General features: G+C 53.7%; 1 protein-coding gene across 1 annotated transcript in view; it reads right to left on the bottom strand.

The window, feature by feature from the left end:
- Positions 1-715: 715 nt before the first annotated feature.
- The window catches only part of pear1 (platelet endothelial aggregation receptor 1), a 45,384-nt gene continuing 23,305 nt past the window's right edge, over positions 716-22,794 (bottom strand). Inside the window, 24 exon segments of the mRNA XM_030103570.1 lie at positions 716-1,054; positions 1,087-1,124; positions 1,200-1,415; positions 3,066-3,128; positions 4,194-4,320; positions 4,426-4,541; positions 4,641-4,797; positions 4,799-4,860; positions 8,916-9,068; positions 9,173-9,302; positions 9,363-9,389; positions 9,391-9,444; positions 9,446-9,534; positions 9,609-9,684; positions 9,686-9,730; positions 9,832-9,968; positions 9,971-10,005; positions 10,239-10,360; positions 10,362-10,452; positions 10,668-10,805; positions 11,174-11,259; positions 11,261-11,294; positions 15,282-15,528; positions 22,759-22,793. Of these exon segments, the coding sequence (XP_029959430.1) occupies positions 947-1,054; positions 1,087-1,124; positions 1,200-1,415; positions 3,066-3,128; positions 4,194-4,320; positions 4,426-4,541; positions 4,641-4,797; positions 4,799-4,860; positions 8,916-9,068; positions 9,173-9,302; positions 9,363-9,389; positions 9,391-9,444; positions 9,446-9,534; positions 9,609-9,684; positions 9,686-9,730; positions 9,832-9,968; positions 9,971-10,005; positions 10,239-10,360; positions 10,362-10,452; positions 10,668-10,805; positions 11,174-11,259; positions 11,261-11,294; positions 15,282-15,528; positions 22,759-22,793 (2,386 nt within the window). The 3' untranslated portion in view covers positions 716-946.

Below are 22,794 nucleotides of genomic sequence, written 5' to 3'. Positions count from 1 at the left end.
TCTATTTCCATATTTACAGAGATTTGATCTCAAACAGGATGAATTTCTTTGGCTTAACGACTCAAACTGCTGGGAGTTTGATCAAAACACGTTTTGAGAGAAGATCAGTCCAGCTGTGGCGCAGAGTCCTCTCCTGAGTTCAGCTGAGAAAGTGAAGCATTATGAGAAGAGCGCTGAAACCAGGAGCAGCAGTAAAGTCGACGACGCCGAAACTTCCGTTTCAGCCGTGTTCATGTCTTCAATCAGCCAGTAATATGATGGGATGTCAAACAGCTGCTGAGGCGTTATTTATTACATTTTTGGCCAAATGACTCCTTCATCAGTCGCTCTAACGCGACTCGTCTCTCCAGGTTTATTTCTGACATTCTGATCAGCAGCAAGTCAAACCTGGATAGAAGCTTTTTAAAGGTTTCCTGCCGTGTGTGTGTGTGTGTATGTGTGTGTGTGTATGTTCTCGTATTTCTATCCTTGTTGGGGCCAAATGTCCCCACAAGGATAGCAAAACGTGGAACGACGTGCCTTGTGGGGACCTTTTTCCGGTCCTAAGTAGGAGAAACAGTGTTTTCTTGACCATGTTGTTGTTACTGAAAAAAGTAAAAGTGCAAAAACATTTCTTTAGGGTTAGGCTTTGTTGTGGTGTGGGTTAGGGTTAGGGTAAGGGTCAGGGTTAGGGGCTAGACATGAATGGGAGTCAATGGACGGTCCCCACAAGGATAGAAATACAAGACTGTGTGTGCGTGTGTGTGTATGTGTGTGTGTGTGTGTGTGCGTGTGTGTGTGTGTGCTTGTGTGTGTGCGTGCGTGTGTGTGTGTGCGTGTGTGTCCTGGCTGCTCCGTCTGGATGGCAGGTCTGTCACGGTGAGGCCAGCAGTACCGCGGTGCGGCCACCGGGGGGCGGCGTGGAGCTGAGCAGGGTGGGAGGAGCAGGAGCAGGCGGAGCAGCGGGTCACTGCGGGGGCCTGGTGGGGAAGGGCCCGGGGGAGGGGGGCCGGCGCAGCGGGGGCAGGTCGTAATGCCCCGGGATGTGGCTGTTCACCGGGAGGTCGTAGTGGCCCTGGGGTCCTCATGGGGGGCCGGGCTGAGGGCCGCCGGGTGGGGGGGCAGACTGAGGGACGCCTGGCGCTCTGAGGACACAGGACAGAAAGCCGTCATTGGCCGCTCGCCCCCCCGCTCCCAGCCGGCCGGCAGGTGAACCTTACCTCTGCGTAAGGTTCCCGTGCTGAAGGGCGGCGGCGGCGGCGGGACGCCGGTGTACGCTCGCTCACGGGGCACGGCCGACTTCATCTCCATGTAGCTGCTCTCGGGGGGGCAGAAGTGGGGCAGGCCCGGCAGGTCCTTGATGGTGGCGTAGGGATTCTCGCTGTTCAGAGAGCTGCTGCTCGCCGCCGCCGCCGCCGCCGCCAAGTCCTTCAGCTCTGGAACAGAGAGGGTACGGTTCTGCGTCAGGGAACTGTCTGCAAAATAAACATAATGTTTAAACTAGAACATTCCAGAGGAAATTTACTTTGTGCCTGCCAGCTGCTGCCGAGTGTGTGTGTGTGTGTGTGTGTGTGTGTGGGTGTGTGGTGTGTGTGTGTGTGTGTGTGTGGTGTGTGGTGTGTATAAAACTCCTCCATATTCACTGTGAACTCTGAGCAGAGATCAGCCATGAGAGTCAGCAGCTGCATGTGTGTTGCCATGGAGACCAGCTGCACCCAGCAGGTGTGTGTTGCCATGGAAACCAGCTGCACCCAGCAGGTGTGTGTTGCCTTGGAGACCAGCTGCACCCAGCAGGTGTGTGTGTTGCCATGGAGACCAGCTGCACCCAGCAGGTGTGTGTGTTGCCATGGAGACCAGCTGCACCCAGCAGGTGTGTGTGTTGCCATGGAGACCAGCTGCACCCAGCAGGTGTGTGTGTTGCCATGGAGACCAGCTGCACCCAGCAGGTGTGCGTGTTGCCATGGAGACCAGCTGCACCCAGCAGGTGTGCGTGTTGCCATGGAGACCAGCTGCACCCAGCAGGTGTGTGTGTTGCCATGGAGACCAGCTGCTCTCAGCAGTCATGACAGTGAGTCAGTAGTTTTTCATCCATTTTGTTTTATCTGAAGAAACATCATTTATCGAGACCCAAGAGTTGAAATTGATTTTTTTCTTCCACTGTCAGTGTCAGAAGCCTTTCACGGATTCACCCTGAGATTTTCCTGTCGGGTCGGATCATCCATTCAGCCACGAATCTGGACAATGTGTGAAGTTTTGGATTCAGGCGAGAAAACGTCCCTCTTAAAGCATTGGGGCGGATGGGAGAGAATTCTGCACTCTCCTCAAACAAATGAAGACAGAACCGTTTGAGGTAGAGAGAAAATTAAAGCATTGTGAGAATCACAAGGAAAATATCTACGTTTTGATGTGTAAATTGTGAATTTGTGGCCGTGCAGACCATCTTTAACCTCTGGCTGGCTGCCTGCGCCGTCCCCAACACAGTCAGTCGGCGGCCTGAGCGACTCCAGACTGTGGCTCTCACTTCCACCGAGATGAAGAGCCTTGAGACACTGGTTCTGGTTCTGGTTCTGGTTCTGAGGAACATCAAACCTTTACTGCCTCATGGCGAGACAGCATGGCGAGCGGCAGGGTGAGCGGCGGCAGGGCGAGCGCCCCCCGCTGTGCCAGAAAGAGCAATACATAACAAATTTACTGTAAAAGATTTGAAAAGGTTCTCAGGATCTCCTGACATTAAACGAACACCATCAGGTTCTCATTGGTCCGTCAAAGTGAGAGGATGGAGCAGCTTCAGTGGGCGGGGCTAACCTGTCATCGATTTATTAATAGAACCTGGACTTCAAAGAGAATCAACTACCCACAATGCCTTTTGTCTGTCTGCACTACGGCAGCCTGAGTCGTTCAAACCACCACTGAAGAAAACAGTGAAAACAGGAAGGTGTGGGTTTGTTTTATGATCAATAGAGTTTTATGTTCTCAGTGAAAAAGCCGATAAAAAGCTCATAAAGCGGCGGAACGGCGGTTCTCCTGCAGAGAGCGCCACGTGTTCCGCAGTAAAAACTGCAGGACGTTAGAGAACCGTGAGGTACCTTTGCTGTAGCGTTTCCCCAGGGTGGCGCTGTAGCTGAAGCTCCGGTCGATGCCGAAGGCTCCTGTGAACAACCAGAACATCGCAAGCATCAGAACCAGTTCTGGACGCGTTCTGCAGCCCGGAACCATCAAGAACCGGCCTGCTGCTGCCGGAGGCTGCACTTCAATGCTGAGTTCTACTGAGTTCTGATGAGTTCTGATGAGTTCTACTGAGTTCTGATGAGTTCTGCTGAGTTCTACTGAGTTCTGCTGAGTTCTGATGAGTTCTACTGAGTTCTGATGAGTTCTGATGAGTTCTGCTGAGTTCTACTGAGTTCTGATGAATTCTGCTGAGTTCTACTGAGTTCTACTGAGTTCTGCTGAGTTCTGCTGAGTTCTGCTGAGTTCTGATGAGTTCTACTGAGTTCTGATGAGTTCTGATGAGTTCTGCTGAGTTCTACTGAGTTCTGATGAATTCTGCTGAGTTCTACTGAGTTCTACTGAGTTCTGCTGAATTCTGCTGAGTTCTGCTGAGTTCTACTGAGTTCTACTGAGTTCTGCTGAGTTCTACTGAGTTCTGCTGAGTTCTACTGAGTTCTGATGAGTTCTGATGAGTTCTGCTGAGTTCTGCTGAGTTCTACTGAGTTCTACTGAGTTCTGCTGAGTTCTGATGAGTTCTGCTGTGCTCTGCTGAGTTCTGATGAGTTCTGATGAGTTCTACTGAGTTCTGCTGAGTTCTGCTGAGTTCTGCTGAGTTATACTGAGTTCTGCTGAGTTCTGCTGAGTTCTACTGAGTTCTGCTGAGTTCTACTGAGTTCTGCTGAGTTCTGCTGAGTTCTGCTGAGTTCTGCTGAGTTCTGCACTCAGTACACTTTCAACGTTCTCCTGAGGTTCCTGGGTTCAGTCTGAGGTTCTCTACTGAGCATGTGCAGAGTTGTGTTTTCAGTGGCTCTGATCTCTGTTGTCATGGAAACAGATGCTTGAACTCCCCTGAAATGGGAATCTCTTAAGGTTTGACCTTTAACCTTTGACCTCCCACTTTCAGACTGGCATCTGCTGTCAGGAGAACTGGTTTTCTTTTTGAAAGCAGACGAGAATCCCGGTTCTGAACCCCGGTTCTGTATCACACGGTGCTGGGTCCGGACCACCTGAGTCTTTGCGGTTCTTGTGGTGTTTCCAGTCGGCGGGCAGCGTGGCGTTGGGCTCCACCCCGAACAGGCCGCGGCGTTCCCGCTCCGCGTTCTTCACGCTGCAGAACAGCTGCTTGTTGGTGTTCTGAGGAGAGAAGGATGAGGGGATCAGCTGGGCTCTCCCTGGAACCGGACCGGGTCCAGGCCCGGGTCCAGGCCCGGGTCCAGGTCGGGGTCCAGGCTCGGGTACCTTGACGGTGCGGCCGTGGTTGTTGGGCAGGTGGGGCAGCGGCGGGCGGGCGTGGCTCTGGCTCAGGGTGTGGTAGCTGGGGTTGGAGTAGTAGTGGTGGTAACTGTGGGGAACGTCTGGGGGCAGAAACAGGGTCAGTCCTTCAGACCGTCCTCAGCAGACAGAGCGGTCCGGGTCTCTGCGGGTCTCTGTGAAACCGGGACGGGCGGGGGTACCTGGCACGGCGTACTCGGAGTTCAGGGTTCGGCCGGTGGAGAAGGACACGGCGGGCGTGTTGCTGTGCTTCTTCTTCTGCCGCCGGCGGTACAACAGCAGCAGAACCAGCAGCAGAACCACCAGCAGCACCAGAACCACGATGCCGCTGATGGCCCCCCCAGGACTCCCTCTCCCCGGGGGGCAGCGGCACCATGACGCTCCCCGTCTGCTCCGACGTGTCTGAGGGGGAACCGCACAGAACGCCTCAGACCCGGAACTTCAAAAACCCTCTTCGTCTGGTCGGCCAGGGGGGTCTGTACCAGCAGGGGGCAACAGGAGGGTCTGTACCAGCAGGGGGCAACAGGAGGGTCTGTACCAGCAGGGGGCAACAGGAGGGTCTGTACCAGCAGGGGGCAACAGGAGGGTCTGTACCAGCAGGGGGCAACAGGTGGGTCTGTAGCAGCAGGGGGCAACAGGAGGGTCTGTACCAGCAGGGGCAAACAGGAGGGTCTGTAGCAGCAGGGGGCAACAGGAGGGTCTGTACCAGCAGGGGGCAACAGGAGGGTCTGTAGCAGCAGGGGCCTCATACTGCGGAGCGGCGGCGCTGCGCCGCAGGTCGCAGCCCTCACGCAGCACTTTACGCGCCCATTGAAGTCAGTGAAGTGGCAGGCAGAGCGCCCACTGCCTGCACGAGTGCTGCGTCGAGCGTCCGCCCGCCGCCGTCCTGCGGAGAGCTCTCCACACAACTTCAGTCCAGGTCGAATTTTGCCGGAGGCGCAGCAGAGCCGGAGTCAATTTCCCATCATGTCAAAGCACCAACAGGAAGCCGAAAGAGAGCAACATCCGTTTTATCAAAAGAAATTACTACAAAAGTTGACTTTTTTTTATTCCGAGGCATATTATTTATATAAATATCTATCTAGATTACTACTGAAGCTGTCACACATGTTTTTACATGTAAATAAAAGCGAAATATACACTTTTTGAAACCTGAACACGCTCTGGCGTCGCAAAACAAAGGAGTAGTGGAAGATTTAAACTGGAGAGCAGCATGGCTGACGAAGAGAAACTGATCCTGGAGGAACAAGAGCCCAGAATCCTCTCTGACACCAGTCATCCTGTTATAAGGACACCAGCAGGAAGGAGAACACTCGGGCAGCAGCAGCTGGAGTTATTGGCATGAGTGGTCAGTAAATTGTAACGACATAAAGTGCCTGTTCAAACATAATAATAATGCATTGGTTTTATACAGCGCTTTTCTGGACACTCAAAGACGCTTTACATTGGCATTCTTCATTCTCTCCATACTGGGTGGTGGTAAGCTGCTGCTGTAGCCACAGCTGCCCTGGGGGGGGCAGACTGACAGAGGCAAGGCTGCTAATCTGCGCCATCGGCCCCTCCCACCACCAACCATTCACTCTCACACTAGGCAAGGTGGGTGAAGTGTCTTGCCCAAGGACACAACGCCAGTTTTACGCCTGCAGGAGCGGGGATCGAACCGCCAACATTCCGGTTATAAGACGACCCGCTCTACCATCTGAGCTACTGTCGCCCCAAATGTTTTCATGGAGATCGTCATGGAAACATAATCCCACGTGTGCGCTGAGCGCATGTCTGGTCAAAAGGCGGAGTGCGGAGACGCAGCCGTACCGCATCAGGTGGGCGCTCTAGTACGGCTGCAGAACGGCTGCGACCTGCGCGGCGCAGCGGAGCCGTTCCGCAGTATGTGGGCGCTCAGCGTAACAGGAGGGTCTGACCAGCAGGGGGTACAGGAGGGTCTGTACCAGCGGGGGTACAGGAGGGTCTGGACCAGCAGGGGGTAACAGGAGGGTCTGTACCAGCAGGGGGTAACAGGAGGGTCTGGACCAGCAGGGGGTAACAGGAGGGTCTGGACCAGCAGGGGGGTAACAGGAGGGTCTGGACCAGCAGGGGGGTAACAGGAGGGTCTGGACCAGCAGGGGGTAAACAGGAGGGTCTGTACCAGCAGGGGGCCAACAGGAGGGTCTGTACCAGCAGGGGGTAACAGGAGGGTCGGGACCAGCGGGGGGTAACAGGAGGGTCTGGACCAGCAGGGGGCAACAGGAGGGTCTGTACCAGCAGGGGGTAACAGGAGGGTCGGGACCAGCAGGGGTAACAGGAGGGTCTGGACCAGCAGGGGGTAACAGGAGGGTCTGGACCAGCAGGGGGTAACAGGGGGGTCGGGACCAGCAGGGGGTAACAGGAGGGTCTGGACCAGCAGGGGGTAACAGGAGGGTCTGGACCAGCAGGGGGTAACAGGAGGGTCGGGACCAGCAGGGGGTAACAGGAGGGTCTGTACCAGCGGGGGGGTAACAGGAGGGTCTGGACCAGCGGGGGGGTAACAGGAGGGTCTGTACCAGCGGGGGGTAACAGGAGGGTCTGTACCAGCAGGGGGTAACAGGAGGGTCTGTACCAGCGGGGGGTAACAGGAGGGTCTGTACCAGCAGGGGGCAACAGGAGGGTCTGTACCAGCAGGGGGTAACAGGAGGGTCTGTACCAGCGGGGGGTAACAGAAGGGTCTGGACCAGCAGGGGGTAACAGGAGGGTCTGGACCAGCAGGGGGCAACAGGAGGCTCTGTACCAGCAGGGGGTAACAGGAGGGTCTGTACCAGCGGGGGGTAACAGGAGGGTCTGTACCAGCAGGGGGCAACAGGAGGCTCTGTTACCAGCAGGGGGTAACAGGAGGGTCTGTACCAGCGGGGGGTAACAGGAGGTCTGGACCAGCAAGGGGGTAACAGGAGGGTCTGGACCAGCAGGGGGTAACAGGAGGGTCTGTACCAGCGGGGGGTAACAGGAGGGTCTGGACCAGCAGGGGGGCAACAGGAGGGTCTGTACCAGCAGGGGGTAACAGGAGGGTCTGTACCAGCAGGGGGTAACAGGAGGGTCTGGACCAGTGGCTCTTGACTACCTTGTTTGCAGTCGTCTCCTCCGTCCTCACACACACAGTCTCCAGTGAAACGATCACAGATCAGCGGCGACGGACACGAACAGGTCAGAGAGCAGAAGGGACCGAAACGCCCAGAGACACAGGCTGGAAGACACAGAGACCGTCTCAGACTGGAGGACACAGAGACCGTCTCAGACTGGAGGACACAGAGACCGTCTCAGACTGGAGGACACAGAGACCGTCTCAGACTGGAGGACACAGAGACCGTCTCAGACACTCCAGCCTGTTTCACCAGATTCACAACAATGATATCAGACACATTAATACTGCCCCCACAGGTGATCAGGGTATTATTCAGCTCCACACTGCCCCCCACAGGTGATCAGGGGTATTATTCTGCTCCACACTGCCCCCACAGGTGATCAGGGGTATTATTCTGCTCCACACTGCCCCCACAGGTGATCAGGGGTATTATTCTGCTCCACACTGCCCCCACAGGTGATCAGGGGTATTATTCTGCTCCACACCTGCCCCCACAGGTGATCAGGGGTATTATTCTGCTCCACACTGCCCCCACAGGTGATCAGGGGTATTATTCTGCTCCACACTGCCCCCACAGGTCATCGGCGGTATTGAACCCTGCGGCCTTGACTCACGGACGGAGCAGTCGGTGGCTGTCCAGCCGGGCAGACACTGCAGTGGCCGTCCCGGTGGTTGCAGGTGGCGTTGTTGGTGCAGGCGGTGCACGCCTCTGAACACTGTTTGCCGTAAGTAACCGGCGGGACACGCTGGAAGACACACGGTCGGCCGTCATTCGGCGAACCTCCGGCGGGCCGGCGCGCCGTCACCGGGCCTCACCTTGATCACAGTTGGGTCCGGTGTATCCCGGCACGCAGTCGCACTCTCCGGTCACATGGTGGCAGCGGTACGACTGACCGCACGAAGCACAGGACATGCTGCACTGGTCGCCGTATGTACCAGCTCGGCATTCTGGGAGAACAAGAGTGAGCGGAGGTCACGGACTGCATTCAGGTTAGATTAGAGGAAAAACAAAGATGGTGAGCAGGTTTACTCTGGATTTACTGGCTGCTGTAAATAAGTAACTAGTTACTTGGTGAAGTATGTGCTATCACAGCGTTAGCATTAGCTGAGCTGTTAGCAACATGTGGGTCAGTTTAAAAACTGTTTCAATCAAGAAGATCAGCTGTTCCATCAGTCAGTGGAGGAAGATGCTCTATGATCTGATGTTAGGAGGAAGATGCTCTATAGTCTGATGTTAGGAGGAAGATGCTCTATGATCTGAATGTTCGAGGAAGATGCTCTATGATCTGATGTTCGGAGGAAGATGCTCTATGGGCCTCCTGGCTGGCTGGACTCCTGAGCGACTCACTGTTCTGGCAGCTGACTCCCCAGAAGCCCGGCCTGCAGACACAGGCCCCGGACTCCCTCCTGCAGGTGTCGCTGTTGGGGCAGTGTTTGGAGCAGGTCTGGTTGCAGTGGCGCCCCCACAGGCCGTCGGGGCACGGCTCGTCACAGTGAGGACCTGAAGGAGGCAACAGTTTCCACCCGGGTCAAGAACAGCCGCCAGACGGACCGAACCTTCAGACCCGGGTTCAGACCGGGTCCGGGGTTCGGAGACAGACTCACCCGTCCAGCCGGGCAGGCAGAGACAGGCGCCGCTGGACGCCTGGCAGCCGTCCGCATGCACACACTGACACCTCTTCAGGCAGGACGGCCCGAACCAGGCCCGTCTGTCCCCAGAAGACAAACAGTCAGACTGAATACCTGGGCCGGGGGGGGACAGGGGGAGCTGGGGGGGCGGGACGGGCGGCTGGACGCTCACCGGACACGGCTGTTGGCACAGCGGCCCCCTTCCAGCCGGCGCTGCAGCTGCAGGATCCGTCTGCAGGGTTGCATTTGGGCCCCGTTGGCACAGCGGCAGGTGGAGTTGCAGTCCGGACCCCAGGTCCCCTCGGGCAGGGGGACGGAGCAGTTGGACCCCCGCCAGCCTGTGGGACAGAGACGCCTCCGTCAGTCGCCGGATCCCTCCGTCCCCGGACCGGCGTCCTCCGCCACGTCTCACCCTCTTTGCAGAAGCAGGTTCCGTCCACGTGCGAGCAGTCGATGAAGTTCCCACAGGAACACTCCAGGGAACAGTTGTTGGCCGTACAGGCCGCTCTTACAGAGGTTCTCACAGTGACGGCCCTGCAGGACGGAACAACCGGACCCGTCACCGGTACGTCAACATGCGGCTGCAGAAACAAATCTTCTGTGCAGACTTCACGCGGTTTGATGTTCAGACTGACCGTGTAGCCGGGTGTGCAGTGGCACTGCCCCGTCACTCGGTCGCCACCCCCGCCGTTCACACACAGACAGGGCTCCAGGCAGCCGTTACCATAGAAACCGTGAGCGCAGGTCTCATTGCAGTAAAGCCCCACCCACCCGGCTGGCAGGTACACTCGCCCTTCATGGGATGACAGCTGAAACAACACAAACTGTCAGGTACAGGCGGAAAACACAAACTGTCAGGTACAGGCGGGAAAACACAAACTGTCAGGTACAGGCGGAAAACACAAACTGTCAGGTACAGGTGCTTTTTTGTGGTGTTGTTTAATGTAAAGTTCTAATTGAACTGGTGTCTACAGACAGTGTGATGATGCTGATGCTGATGATGCTGACGATGGAGGCGGCGCCGTGGCCCCGCCCCACTCACCTGAGCGTGTTGTGGTCCTGGCAGAGACAGGCGTTCTCGCAGTGCATGCCGAAGGCGCCGGGCGGACACATGCGGTCGCGGCAGTGCGGCCCGCTGAAGCCCGGCTCGCACAGACACGCCCCCGTCGATGTGGTAGCAGCGGGCGCCGTTCGCACAGTCGCACACGCCCTGGCAGTCCTGGCCGAAGCGGCCGCTGAAGCACTCCTCGCTGCACCTGCAGGGGGGCGACACACAGCCAGCTCAGTGAGATCTCCGGCGCCGCGCCGCCTTTCCTCCGTCTGGATTTAACTACGACTGATGTGAGCAGAAAGTTCAGACGAAGGCAGAAAAACACCCGAACTCCCGGAAACTGGAGCCTGTCTGTTTCAAAATGGCTGCCAAGGTGGAACTTTTAACTCTGTCGTCATGGAAACGGTTCCTCATATGTACCTGTTCCCCGTGAAGCCCATGGCACACTGGCACTGCCCCGTCTCAGGGTCACATCTGCCCCGGTTGTGGCAAACGCACTCCTCAGCACAGTTCGGGCCGAACCGTCCTTCAGGACATCGCTCAGTGCAGACCGCCCCCCTGCAGGGCAACAGGGGGTTAATCCAATAACATCCAGACTAGAGCATCTCCTCCCTCTAACATCAGATTATTGAGCATCTTCCACCTTGTAAATTGTTTACATTTCAGATCAGTTGTAAAATAATCCCTCAGCCCACTACATCACTGCTCTTCGTTGACATTCTGCCGCTCTGAAGAGAATCACTGAGTTTGCTGAAAATGAGACGCGGCTGTAGAGACACAACCTGTAGCGTTGATTTAAAAACAATATGAAAATAATCCAGAACAACCATTCAGCAGCCAGCCTCCTCTGTTCGGCTTGTCATACTGCTATTGACCAGCAGGTGGGACAGTGAGCCTCTACGGCTCGCTGCTGCCACCTGCTGCACACCGGTGGAGAACTCACCATCCACCCGGGGGGGCAGGCACACACGCCCTTGCCCTTGCAGATGCCTCCGTTCTGGCAGGGGCATCGAGGCCTGGCACTTCTTGTTGCATAGTTTGTCACAGCTGGGGGCAGAAGGGGGGGGGGGGGGGGGTCAGTCAGGGTTCTGGGACCTTCCTCCAGTCTGGACCTGAATGTTTTCTCTCTGTCGGACTCCAGTCAGCGTCGACTCAGTGAGCATTAAACATGACGGAATGATCCCACACTCTGGAGCCTGTCTCCGGCCACAGCCGGGATCCAGGTCCCTGGACCGGATCCCAGTCCAGGACTGGATCACGTCCCAGTCCAGGACCAGGCCCCTGGAGCAGTACCAGGGTCTCAGCCCAGGGCCCAGTGCAGGACTAGGACCAGGTCCCGGGTGTGAGACTGATATCTATATTCTTTCGGTTTGAACAGTTCTTGGATACAGTATGGAAGCTTTAAGTTGTGAGCTTTACGCCGGGAACGCACTGGACGCGGAAGCGTAGCGGAGGCGCCGCGCGCACCGCACGCGTCTCCGCGCCGGCGCTTGGCTGTTCGCACTGGAGGCGTATCTGCTGCCTGCGCTCTCCGCGCTGGTCACACATCGGTCTGCACTCGGCTCGCTCCGTCAGCTCTCGGTTTTCACGTTTGTTCCCTGTTCCCTCTGTCTCGCTCTGCCAGTATGGATGTGTGTGTTTTGGTGACCTGTGGAGAGCGGAGCGGGCGCGCTGCAGAGCGCCAGCCGCGGCGCGCGCGGCACTCCGCTGCGCGTTCGGTGCGGCCGGTCAGATAAGTTAACATGGGAGGCGATCAGAAGCGCAGTGCGCGGCGCTACCGCGCGCGGCGCTTCCGCGTCCAGTGCGTTCGGGCTGTTAGAGGACCTGGTAACTTCTATAAAGCCAAAGTTAGGACAAATTTGAAAGTATATGCATCTCTGTGTGTGGGGTTGATCTATGGAACAACTTAGATGAACAACTTAAAGGCTCCAAAACTATTAATGCATTTAAAAAAAGCTTTAAAGGTGCATTAAGGAGTTTTTCAACTTTAAAAATACTTATTTTCCACATAAATATGTTAGACATTTTTAAAGTCTGAGTTAACCAAAATCAGCCATTTTCTTCTAGACACCTTAAATAAGTCATAAATGTGTTTCTTTACAACATAAAAGCCATTCCTCATTTATGATTTAATTTTGGAGGTAGACATCACAGACTTTTTGCAGCGCTTCTGCGTTCAGGATTTAATGGTGGGTCAGAAACGAGGGCCGCGTTACGTAACGCGGCCTTCATTAGCATACACCCCCCCCGGATGCTGAGCGATATAAAAACATTTAGCGCATTAGCATCTGTGGTTTTCCCGCTGGCTTTCGAGTCTCGGATAGCATCTCGTACGACAGTTTGCAGCTAGCTAACCAGTCAGCTAACCAGGCCTGTCACCTCCACGTCGCTCGTGCATCTTCCCTGCTGCCACGGTGTGTGGGTAACGATGCCGTGAGCTAAATTGCCCTCGTCCCCGGGGGGCGTCGGCTCACCCCGGGCCCGCCACCGCACCGCGAGGCGCGGCCGGGTCCGGGAGGCCTTCTCCCCGGGGCGGTGTCCGACGTCGCCGCGGAAGGCGGGTCGGTTTCGGAGGTGGTCGGGCCAGCGGCGGCGACTCTGGACGCGCGCCGGCCCTTCCCGCGGATCTCCCCAGCCGCGGACCCACGACTCCCCCGCCCGGAGCCGCAGGTCAACTCGGCTGGCGCCGAGCAGCTGGCTTAGAACTGGTGCAGACCCGGGAATCCCACTGCTTAATTAAAACACATAAATGACCACTCTGATGGACACTGTGAGGAACGAGGCTGAGCTCCTCAGCATCTGACTCAGAGTCAGTTTTGGCTCTGAAGGCTCAAATTGGTAGGGCTGGTCCGTCTCATGAGGCTGTTCGCGCTAGCCTCATGAGACGGACCCAGCTGGAGGCGGCTCCCCTCCCGCTGTGGGCGTCACTCCAGCGCTTCCAGCTGACACGCCCCCAGTGTTTCACAGCAGAGAGAAGTGCTTGTTTTTACATGATTTTGAGACCTTATTTTATATACTTGGCATTTTAATCATTCAAATTTGGCTCAGTGGTTAATGACACATGTTTATGCAGTGTGACAAACTCATAACACAAATTTATTTCTGCTTAACTCTGACTTTAAAGGTGCCTTAAGGAGTTTGCACGTTTTATGTGAAACAGCGCCCCCTGCAGGCCTTGGGCGTAATGCAGCTTAGTGAAAAACTCGTCCCTGTGGCTCGCGTGCACGGAAGAGGGGAACTCCTTCCTCGCTCATTTAGCAGCGCTCCAGTAAGATGTAAGTGTCTTCTCCCTGGTGGAGTCTGTGTGGAGCTGCAGTGCTAGAAGCCAGTCTGTTCTGACTTCCTGGAAGATCCTGCTCAGTTGTTGCTCACTAAGCATCTGGCGGAGTAATGGCGGACAAAATGAAACCTAACCCGCTGGAGCGTGCATTACATCATTCCTTTCAAATTCTCCCCAAAAACATTCTGGAGCCGGACCGGCACTGTGACTTTCAAGTGACAGTTTAGCCTGTTAGAGGTTCTGGTAATGAATATGTCAGGGCACATTGGACACATCATTAAAAATGTGTCACATATTTATGGTGGAAAATAAGTATTTTTAAGGTTGTAAAACTCCTTAATGCACCTTTAAATTAAGAATTATTGAAAATTATAAAGTGCTTGAGTAGAGTTGATTAGCTTTCTAATGGAGACTAAGTAAATCATACTGCGTCATGTTATTCATTATTACTGTATCACTCACTTTATCATTGCTGTTATAATTTGTTTTATAATGTTGTGTTTCGGCAGTGTGTAAAACTGGTGATTGAATGACAGTTTATTGTATTTGCCATCTTCAATTCTGTTAGAATTCAATGGGGGATAGGTGAATAAAAGTTTAAACTTCAGCCTAATCCCTTTCGGTCAGTATATATGCATATATGTATGCGTATGTATTAATTATGTACATATGTGTATGTGTGTGGATGTACGTATATAAATATATAAAAAGTGTATTTGAATGTACAGTGACTGGAAAAATAAAACTAACTAACAAACTACACCAGTTTTTCATTTTTTTGTGGTTTTTTTTTTTTCATTCATCGTAAAATTGTCTTTTTCCATGATTCTGACTTTGGATTAAAGCCTTTCGAGTCTTTTCCTCGGCCCTGTTTGTTTTGGTGAACGTTCCAGATTGAACCTTGTTTGTTTCCACAGAAGAACTTCATACTTTCATACTTTAAAGCTTTAATAAACGCTTCACTCTGAACCTGTGATGGAAAACATTCAGAGCCAGTCTGGTTTATTCTGAATGAAGTAACTCAGAATGTTTTTTTTTTTTTTTTTAATTTAACCTTTATTTATACAGGTTATCCCATTGAGACCGAGGTTCTCATTTACAAGACAGTCCTGTGCAGAAGCAAATAAATATCAGACAGAAATACAAAAAAAAACATTAAAATACAAACACCAAGAAGAAGCATAAGAACACCAGTCATATTATAGTCAATTATATTCCTGAGCTTCGTGTTTACATGAGAAACAGGAAGGATGAACTCCTCTGTCACGCTGGGATCTGTGAAGCGTTCTGATTGGACGGGGCGGCTGTGACGTAGTGACGTCTCCCGGAAGTAAACAGCGTTTTTCTCTCTCTTTCTCTCTGGATTAACTTTGAGGCTGCACCTTTGAAAATGTCCTCATCGTTAAGAACTGCTCGTTTCACTGTGTCCAGTTCTTCTAAAACTGCCGTCAAATAAACCGTCTCCATACGAGTGGAACCGCGGACCGCAGGCCGCCATCTTGGAATATTTCATCATCACGACGGAGCAGAACGAGCTGAATGACGTCATTAGCAGATAATTCTGATCCAGAGGAGAAATAACCCGCCGGTCTGTTCGGATTCAAACTTTATCGTGAACACAGTTTTCAGGGTCAGTTTAGAGCAGAATGAGGCTTTATTTGGGTTAATAGAGGAATACAAAGTCCCATGTGAACACACGCAGTGTGTGTGTGTGTGTGTGTGTGTGTGTGTGTGTGTGTGTGTGTGGTACTCACTACGTCCCGGTGTAGCCGTCCCTACAGGAACACTCCCCGGTGGCCTTGTCGCAGGAGCTGCCGCCGCCACACTGGCACTTCTGCAGGCAGCCGCGGCCGAAGGTGCGGGCCGGACAGCGGTCCTCGCAGTGGCGTCCGATGAAGCCCGGCGGACACTGACACGCCCCCTTCAGCGGATCGCACAGGCCGCCGTTCTCACAGCGACACGGCTGAGCGCAGCCCGGACCCCAGTGCTGGTCGTCACAGGCTGACAGGACCAACACACACCGTCAGGGGGGTGTGTGTGTGTGTGTGTGTGTGTGTTGTGTGTGTGTGTGTGTGTGTGTGTGTGTGTGTGTGGGTGTGTGTGTGTGTGGTGTGTGAAGTGTTTGACCGCCTCACACTGATTGGAATCCTGTGTGAATGTGACTGATGGAGTCGATCTCAGTTCAGTCCGTTCAGTCTTGCAGTTCCACATGAATCCACCAGAGGGGGCGGCAACTCAAATTCCTTTATTCAATGAAAGAGTGAAAGAAGCGGTGGGCCTCAGTGCTGCCCCCATAGTTCAGAGAGGTTTTAGCTGAAGCTCTGGTCCTGTGAAGGAAGACTCTGTCTTTTTCAGACGTCTCTGCACAGAAACACTCTCCTGCCTGCAGTGAGGGATTCTGCCACCGAGCAGCAGGTTGCAGCTTCCTGTAAAGTCTGCGCTGCTGCGCTAGGCTGCTATGCTAGGCTGCTGTGCTAGGCTGCTATGCTAGGCTGCTGCGCTATGGCGCTAGACTGCTTCACTGCACTGCTGCGGCACGGTGCTACGATGCCAAACTGCTGCGCTGCACTGCTGCAAATACAACTGAAACACTGCAGCCAAAAAGCCTGATTGTTGGAGCTGAACCGTTTCTGTTCAGTTTGAGATCATCAGGTTTCTGAGCCTGAGAGGAACAACATGAAGCAGGACGGACCCAGCCCGGGTTCAGAGACCCAGTCCGGGTTCAGAGACCCAGTCCGGTTCAGAGATCCAGTCCTGGGTCTAGGGTCCCAGATGAGACAAGCTGACAGACCAGGTGGTCTCACTGAGTCAGTCTGGTCTGGACATGGGGAAGATAATCGTGACATGCAGGGACAGTGTAGAAGCAGTGAGGGTGTTGCAGCAGAGACGGTGTTGCAGCAGTGAGGCTGTTGGAGCAGTGAGGGTGTTGCAGCAGTGACAGTGTTACAGCATGATGGTGTTGCAGCAGTGAGGGTGTTGCAGCAGTGATGGTGTTGCAGCAGTGAGGGTGTTGCATCAGTGACGGTGTCCAGCAGTGGGTGTTGGAGCAGTGATGTTGTCGGGGCAGTGAGGGTGTTGCAGCAGTGAGGGTGTTGCAGCAGTGATGGTGTTGCAGCAGTGGGGTGTTGCAGCAGTGACAGTGTTACAGCAGTGAGGGTGTTGCAGCAGTGATGGTGTTGCAGCAGTGACAGTGTTGCAGCAGTGAGGGTGTTGCAGCAGTGACAGTGTTGCAGCAGTGAGGGTGTTGGATCAGTGACGGTGTTGCAGCAGTGATGGTGTTACAGCAGTGACAGTGTTGCAGCAGTGAGGGTGTTGCAGCAGTAATGGTGTTGCAGCAGTGACAGTGTTGCAGCAGTGAGGGTGTTGCGGCAGTGACAGTGTTGCAGCAGTGAGGGTGTTGCGGCAGTGACAGTGTTGCAGCAGTGAGGGTGTTGGATCATTCCAATCCGTTTCCGTTCAGCTCACAGCACTGAGACAGCTCTGGTCAGGGTCACCAATGACTTGCTGGTGGCCTCTGACCAGGGCTCTCCTCACTCCTGTTACTCCTGGACCTCTCAGCCGCCTTCGACACTGTTGACCACTCCATCCTCCTCCACAGACTCCAGCATTTCATTGGTCTTTCAGATACAGTGCTCCAGTGGTTCCGGTCCTACCTGACTGGTAGGGCTGAGTATGTGGCCCTTGGGGAAGCCAGGTCGAGGTCCCACGCTGTCACCTGTGGGGTTCCCCAGGGGTCAGTGCTGGGACCCAGCCTGTTTTCCATCTACATGCTCCCTTTGGGCCACATCATCAGCAGGCATGGAGTCTCCTACCATTGCTATGCTGATGATACTCAGCTCTATGTCAGGCTGGACCGGACCTCCTCCCTCTCTATTCAATCACTCACCGCCTGCCTGGAGGAGACTAAAGCATGGATGAATGACAATTTTCTCCAGCTCAACAGCTCCAAAACTGAATTTCTATTAATTGGAACTCCACATCAACTCAAGTCCTCCCCTTCCACAGTTCTATCATTTGCCGGTCACATCTCAACCCAACAACTGCCGTTACCAACCTGGGTGTCCGTTTTGACCCCACCCTCTCCTTTGACCTCCATATCCAACACATCTGTAAGACCTCATTTTTTCACCTCCGGAACATCTCCAAACTACGCCCCTTCCTCTCCCTCCCCGTTGCTGAGAAGCTGGTCCATGCTTTTGTCTCCTCCAGGCTGGACTACTGCAATGCACTCCTCATCGGGATCTCTGGAAGAAGCCTTCAACGGCTTCAGTCGATCCAGAACTGTGCTGCCAGGATCCTGATGAGGGTGCCAAAAAGACACCATATCACTCCCATTCTCCATAACCTTCACTGGCTCCCGGTTAGGTTCAGGCTGGAATACAAAATCTGCCTCCTGACCCATCAGTGTGTCTATGGTAGTGCACCAGTGTACCTTAAAGAACTTCTCTCTCCACATGACCCGACCAGACGCCTCCGCTCCGCCAACATCAATTTGCTGAAGGTCCCCAAAACCAAACTGTGTTCCATGGGGGACAGGGCTTTTCAGGCTGCAGCACCCCGACTGTGGAATGCCCTACCTGTCCACCTGAGGGCACCACAGTCGGTGGACTCATTTAAATCTTGCCTGAAAACGTTTTTGTTTTGAAAGCTTTTGAATGATTTTACTGTTTTCTGTTGCATTTTATGAGTGTAAGTATGAGTGTTTTTAATGATTTAGCCTGTATTTGTTACTTTTAATCGTCACTGTTGTTTTAAATTCCATTGTAGCACTTTGAGATTTGTTTTACAAATGTAAAGTGCATGACAAATAAAATTCATTATTATTATTATATCAGTGACGGTGTTGCAGCAGTGAGGGTGTTGGATCAGTGACGGGTTGCAGCAGTGATGGTGTTGGATCAGTGACGGTGTTGCAGCAGTGATGGTGTTACAGCAGTGACAGTGTTGCAGCAGTGAGGGTGTTGGATCAGTGACGGTGTTGCAGCAGTGAGGGTGTTGGATCAGTGACGGTGTTGCAGCAGTGATGGTGTTACAGCAGTGACAGTGTTGCAGCAGTGAGGGTGTTGCAGCATGATGGTGTTGCAGCAGTGACAGTGTTGCAGCAGTGAGGGTGTTGCAGCAGTGATGGTGTTGCAGCAGTGACAGTGTTGCAGCAGTGAGGTGTTGCAGCAGTGATGGTGTTACAGCAGTGACAGTGTTGCAGCAGTGATGGTGTTGCAGCAGTGATGGTGTTACAGCAGTGAAAGTGTTGCAGCAGTGAGGGTGTTGCAGCAGTGAGGGTGTTGCAGCAGTGACAAATGAACCTCAGTTCTCTGCTCCAAGTCGAATTTCCATCTGATGCTGAACCCGATGATCTGAGTGTAGTTTCAGCTCTCTGACTTCTTCCTTCCTTTTTTCTGTCTTCTACAGCCACCAGTGTCTTTACCTCTCCTCCACCCCTCCTCCACCTCTTCTCCACCTCTCCTCCACCCCTCCTCCACCTCTCCTCCACCTCTTCTCCACCTCTTCTCCACCTCTCCTCCACCCCTCCTCCACCTCTCCTCCACCTCTCCTCTACTCCTCCTCCACCTCTCCTCCACCTCTCCTCCACCCCTCCTCCACCTCTCCCCACCCCTCCTCCACCCCTCCTCCACCTCTCCTCCACCCCTCCTCCACCTCTCCTCCACCTCTCCTCCACCCCTCCTCCACCTCTCCTCCACCCCTCCTCCACCTCTCCTCCACCCCTCCTCCACCTCTCCTCTACTCCTCCTCCACCTCATGCTGACAGTCCAGCCAAATTTGGATGAATGTGCGGCGGACAGATGTTTACAGAGCTGACGTGGAGCAGACCCCTTGGCTTCCTGCTTCAGAGGCGACCGGAGGTGTGAGGAGTGTGTGGAGGTGTGTGTGATGTGTGTGTGTGTGTGTGTGTGAGGTGTGTGTGGGCACTATGGAGGACTGACTGACGAGACACTCAGCTGTTGCTCACAGACACTCTGCAGTCTGCAGACTGACGGAGGTTTGCAGGCAGACGGAGGTTTCGCAGACTCAGCCAGACATCTGAAGCGACATGGTTCGGCTTCACCTCCACCTCCTGTCAGCAGGCGGAGCGGCGCTGTGGCGAAGCAGAGCCCAGCGCCACGGTTCTGCATGGCTCATTCCTGTGGCTCTGTGGTTTCTAGAACATTTCTGCGGTCGGAGGCGAGGTGACAGAGCCACTGCGGTTTTCTGCTCCGTCAGAACTGCAGAACGATCCTCTCTCTCTCTCTCCTCTCTCGCTCTCTCGCTCTCCTCTCTCTTCTCTCTCTCTCTCTCTGTCTCTCTCTCTCTCTCCTCCCACTGGCTGAACAACAGACCTGTGCAACACTGGAAACTGGTGTTAAGTTCAGGAAGTGTCCACATCTTCAGCCGGTCTGTTTCAGAACCAACTGGAATTCTCCGGCAGACGTTCCGCCGTTCAGCCGCCATGTTTGATCCTGGACTCAGCCTGTCGCTTTCACGACTACAGCCTTGACCGGCGTTCGGTTGGGATTCCTCTATCGCCCCGTCTTCAGGACACTTCTCTGCTCGAGGATTGAAACCCGCCGCTGGTTGATGTTCCTCTGGTCAGAACTGGTCAAACCGGGTCCAAGTCCAGGAGGCTGCAGACGCTCGCCGCTGCTGCTCCGACGCGGACACGGTGACAGGATGAGGCTTAATCCTGAATTAAATAATCCTGAATTACGCTCTCCTTCATGTTTACATGAGATTGTTATTCTGAATCAGTGTTTCGATAGAAAAACAGGCTTACTCTCCTTTACTTTATTCCTCTGAACTCTGGGGGTTGTGAAGCGTTCTGATTGGGCAGAGAAGGAAGTGATGTCATGCCTCTACAGGAAGTAACAAACTCTACTCCTTTTTTTTTCTATCTTAACTTTGATGCCTCCAACTTTGTAAAAGTTTCCTCTTCCATCCCTCCTCTGTTCATTCTATCATTTCTTCTTCTCCAGTGGAGTCCAGCCCGCTTCAGGCGGCCATCTTGGAATGTGCTTGTCATGGCGACGGAACAAGAGGACGAGCAGAACGACTGGAGCTGATTTAAGGGAGAACGAAGGTTAATGATGGAGGAATTAACTTCTGCTTCAAACCACAAACTTCATCAGAATGAGATGTCTGCGAGGTTGTTTTAAAGGACCTATATCATGCAAATCCACTTTTTAAGGTTTTCAGCATGCCACAAAGTTGATTTCTCTTTAAAACCACCCCCAAAATGTTATTTTCCTTCATCCACGCATGTCTGAGTAATCTCTTCAGTCTGCTGCTCTCTACAGCAGCCCCCTCCCTTCGGTAGAAAACAGCTCGTTTGAAACTCTTCAAACCTAAGTACGTTACAGAAGTTGAACTCCTCCCACCACTCTTCTCCCACCCCACCCCGCAGACAACACCCCCTCTCCTCTGACAGCAGCAGCTGATTCGCATTTTCCACTGAGGAGACACCCCCCCCCCCCTGCTGTTTTGTATCTTACGGAGTACGGAGATAAACTTTAACCATCGTCTGAAAGCAACAATCAAGCAAGAGCAAGAGTCTGAAGGGTCTGGAGGGTCTGAAGGGTCTGCGCTTGGTGAGTTTCTAACAGGAAAAAGACGTTTTCGCGTGTCTTTGTGTAGAGAAGCTAGAGCTAAAGAGCTAAGCTAACCCGAGACGCTAACGCATGACGTATTTGTTTGAAGCTCTGATTGGTTGAAGTACGCTGTCAGTCAAAGTCCACAGCGGGAGAGGCGGGATTTCAGTGAAAACAGAGCGTTCTTCTGGGTTTCAGAATTAACCCTCCAAAAATCTTTATTTCACACAAAATGACTTTCCTTAGCGCCAAAAATAAACTGTTACTATGTTAATGCCATTTCTAGGGTTTGGACGAGCTAAAAAAGCGATACAGCCCCTTTAAAGAGGAATTAACTTTGATCCTGAACTAGAGGGGAGTTTAAACTCTGCTGTTAATGTGATCAATCACACGAAGCCTCGCCAGCGCGCCGCCACATTCAGCCGAGACGGTTTGATTCCCCATGTGGATGTGAGCTGAAGAGGGTGGAGGGAGGGGTGGGAGGCGGAGTCACTGGAGGGTAGACTAAGGGGGCGGAGTCACCGCGGGTTCTGGGAAGGAGATGGAGAGAAGAGCAGCAGGAGGAGAGCGAGGCAACTTTTTCCATTCCTCCCCCCATCGGGACCTCAACCGCTACCCACCAAAACTCAACCCCCCCTCTGCAGAGCTGTCCTTAGACCAGGGCCGTCAAACATCAGGGCCAAAACTGGCAGTGGCAGTTTGGAAAAACACCCGAATGCAACAGCTGCAGGAGAGCTTCAGGACCGTCCAGTGGAGCGGCTTCAAGTTCACATGGGAGTGATTTTCTAACAGAAAGCCCCCCCACCCTCTGAGGAGCTGCCCCCACTCTTGTGGGGACCTTCCATTGACTCCCATTCATGTCTAACTCCTGACCCTGACCCTAACCCTGACCCTTACCCTGACCCTAACCCACACCACAACAAAGCGTAGCCCTAAAGAAATGTTTTTGCACTTTTAATTTTTTCAGTAACAACAACATGGTCAAGAAAACACTGTTTCTCCTCATGGGACCCAAGAAATGGCCCCACAAATGACATTGTGCCTGGTTTTCCTATGTTGTGCATTTTGTCCCCATGACCATACAAAAACCCGCACGCACACACACACAACACACACTCTGCAGAGCTGTGCAGGATTGATCCAGCTGCAGAAGCGAGGCTGAAGTGGGGCGGGGGGTGGAGTTGGGTTGAGGGGGTGGAGTTGGGGGTGGAGTTGGGGTGAGGGGGGTGGAGTTGGGGTGAGGGGGGTGGTTGGGGGTGGAGTTGGGGTGAGGGGGGTGGATGGAGTGAGGGGGTGAGGGGGGTGGAGTTGGGGTGAGGGGCTGGGGGTTGGGGGGTTGGGGGGGGGCTGGGGCTCTGCAGCTCCTCTCAGTGAAACCTGAGACCATCTGGACGGGTTCTTACATAAGGAACGGTTCTGATGTCGACTCTGAGTTCAGAAACAAAGCAGCTCCAGTTCTGAAGGATCCGGTTAGCCGGTTAACGGATCACTAAGATCACTGATGTCTGCTACTGGTACTACTGTGCTGCTGCTAGTAATGGAAAATACAGCATCAGAGAGACTTTACCGTTGTAGACAAAGACTCCACTAGTTACTCTGTGTGTGTGTGTGTGTGTGTGTGTGTGTGTGTGTGTGTGTGTGTGTGTTGTACCACTGGAGCAGTCCTCTCCTCTCCATCCTCTCTCAC

Source organism: Salarias fasciatus, chromosome 11 (genome assembly GCF_902148845.1).
Source record: "Salarias fasciatus chromosome 11, fSalaFa1.1, whole genome shotgun sequence".
In the NCBI taxonomy this organism is placed as follows: domain Eukaryota; kingdom Metazoa; phylum Chordata; class Actinopteri; order Blenniiformes; family Blenniidae; genus Salarias; species Salarias fasciatus.
The sequence above is the reverse complement of the archived record's forward strand: the minus strand, read 5'-3'. Positions and strand labels throughout refer to the sequence as shown.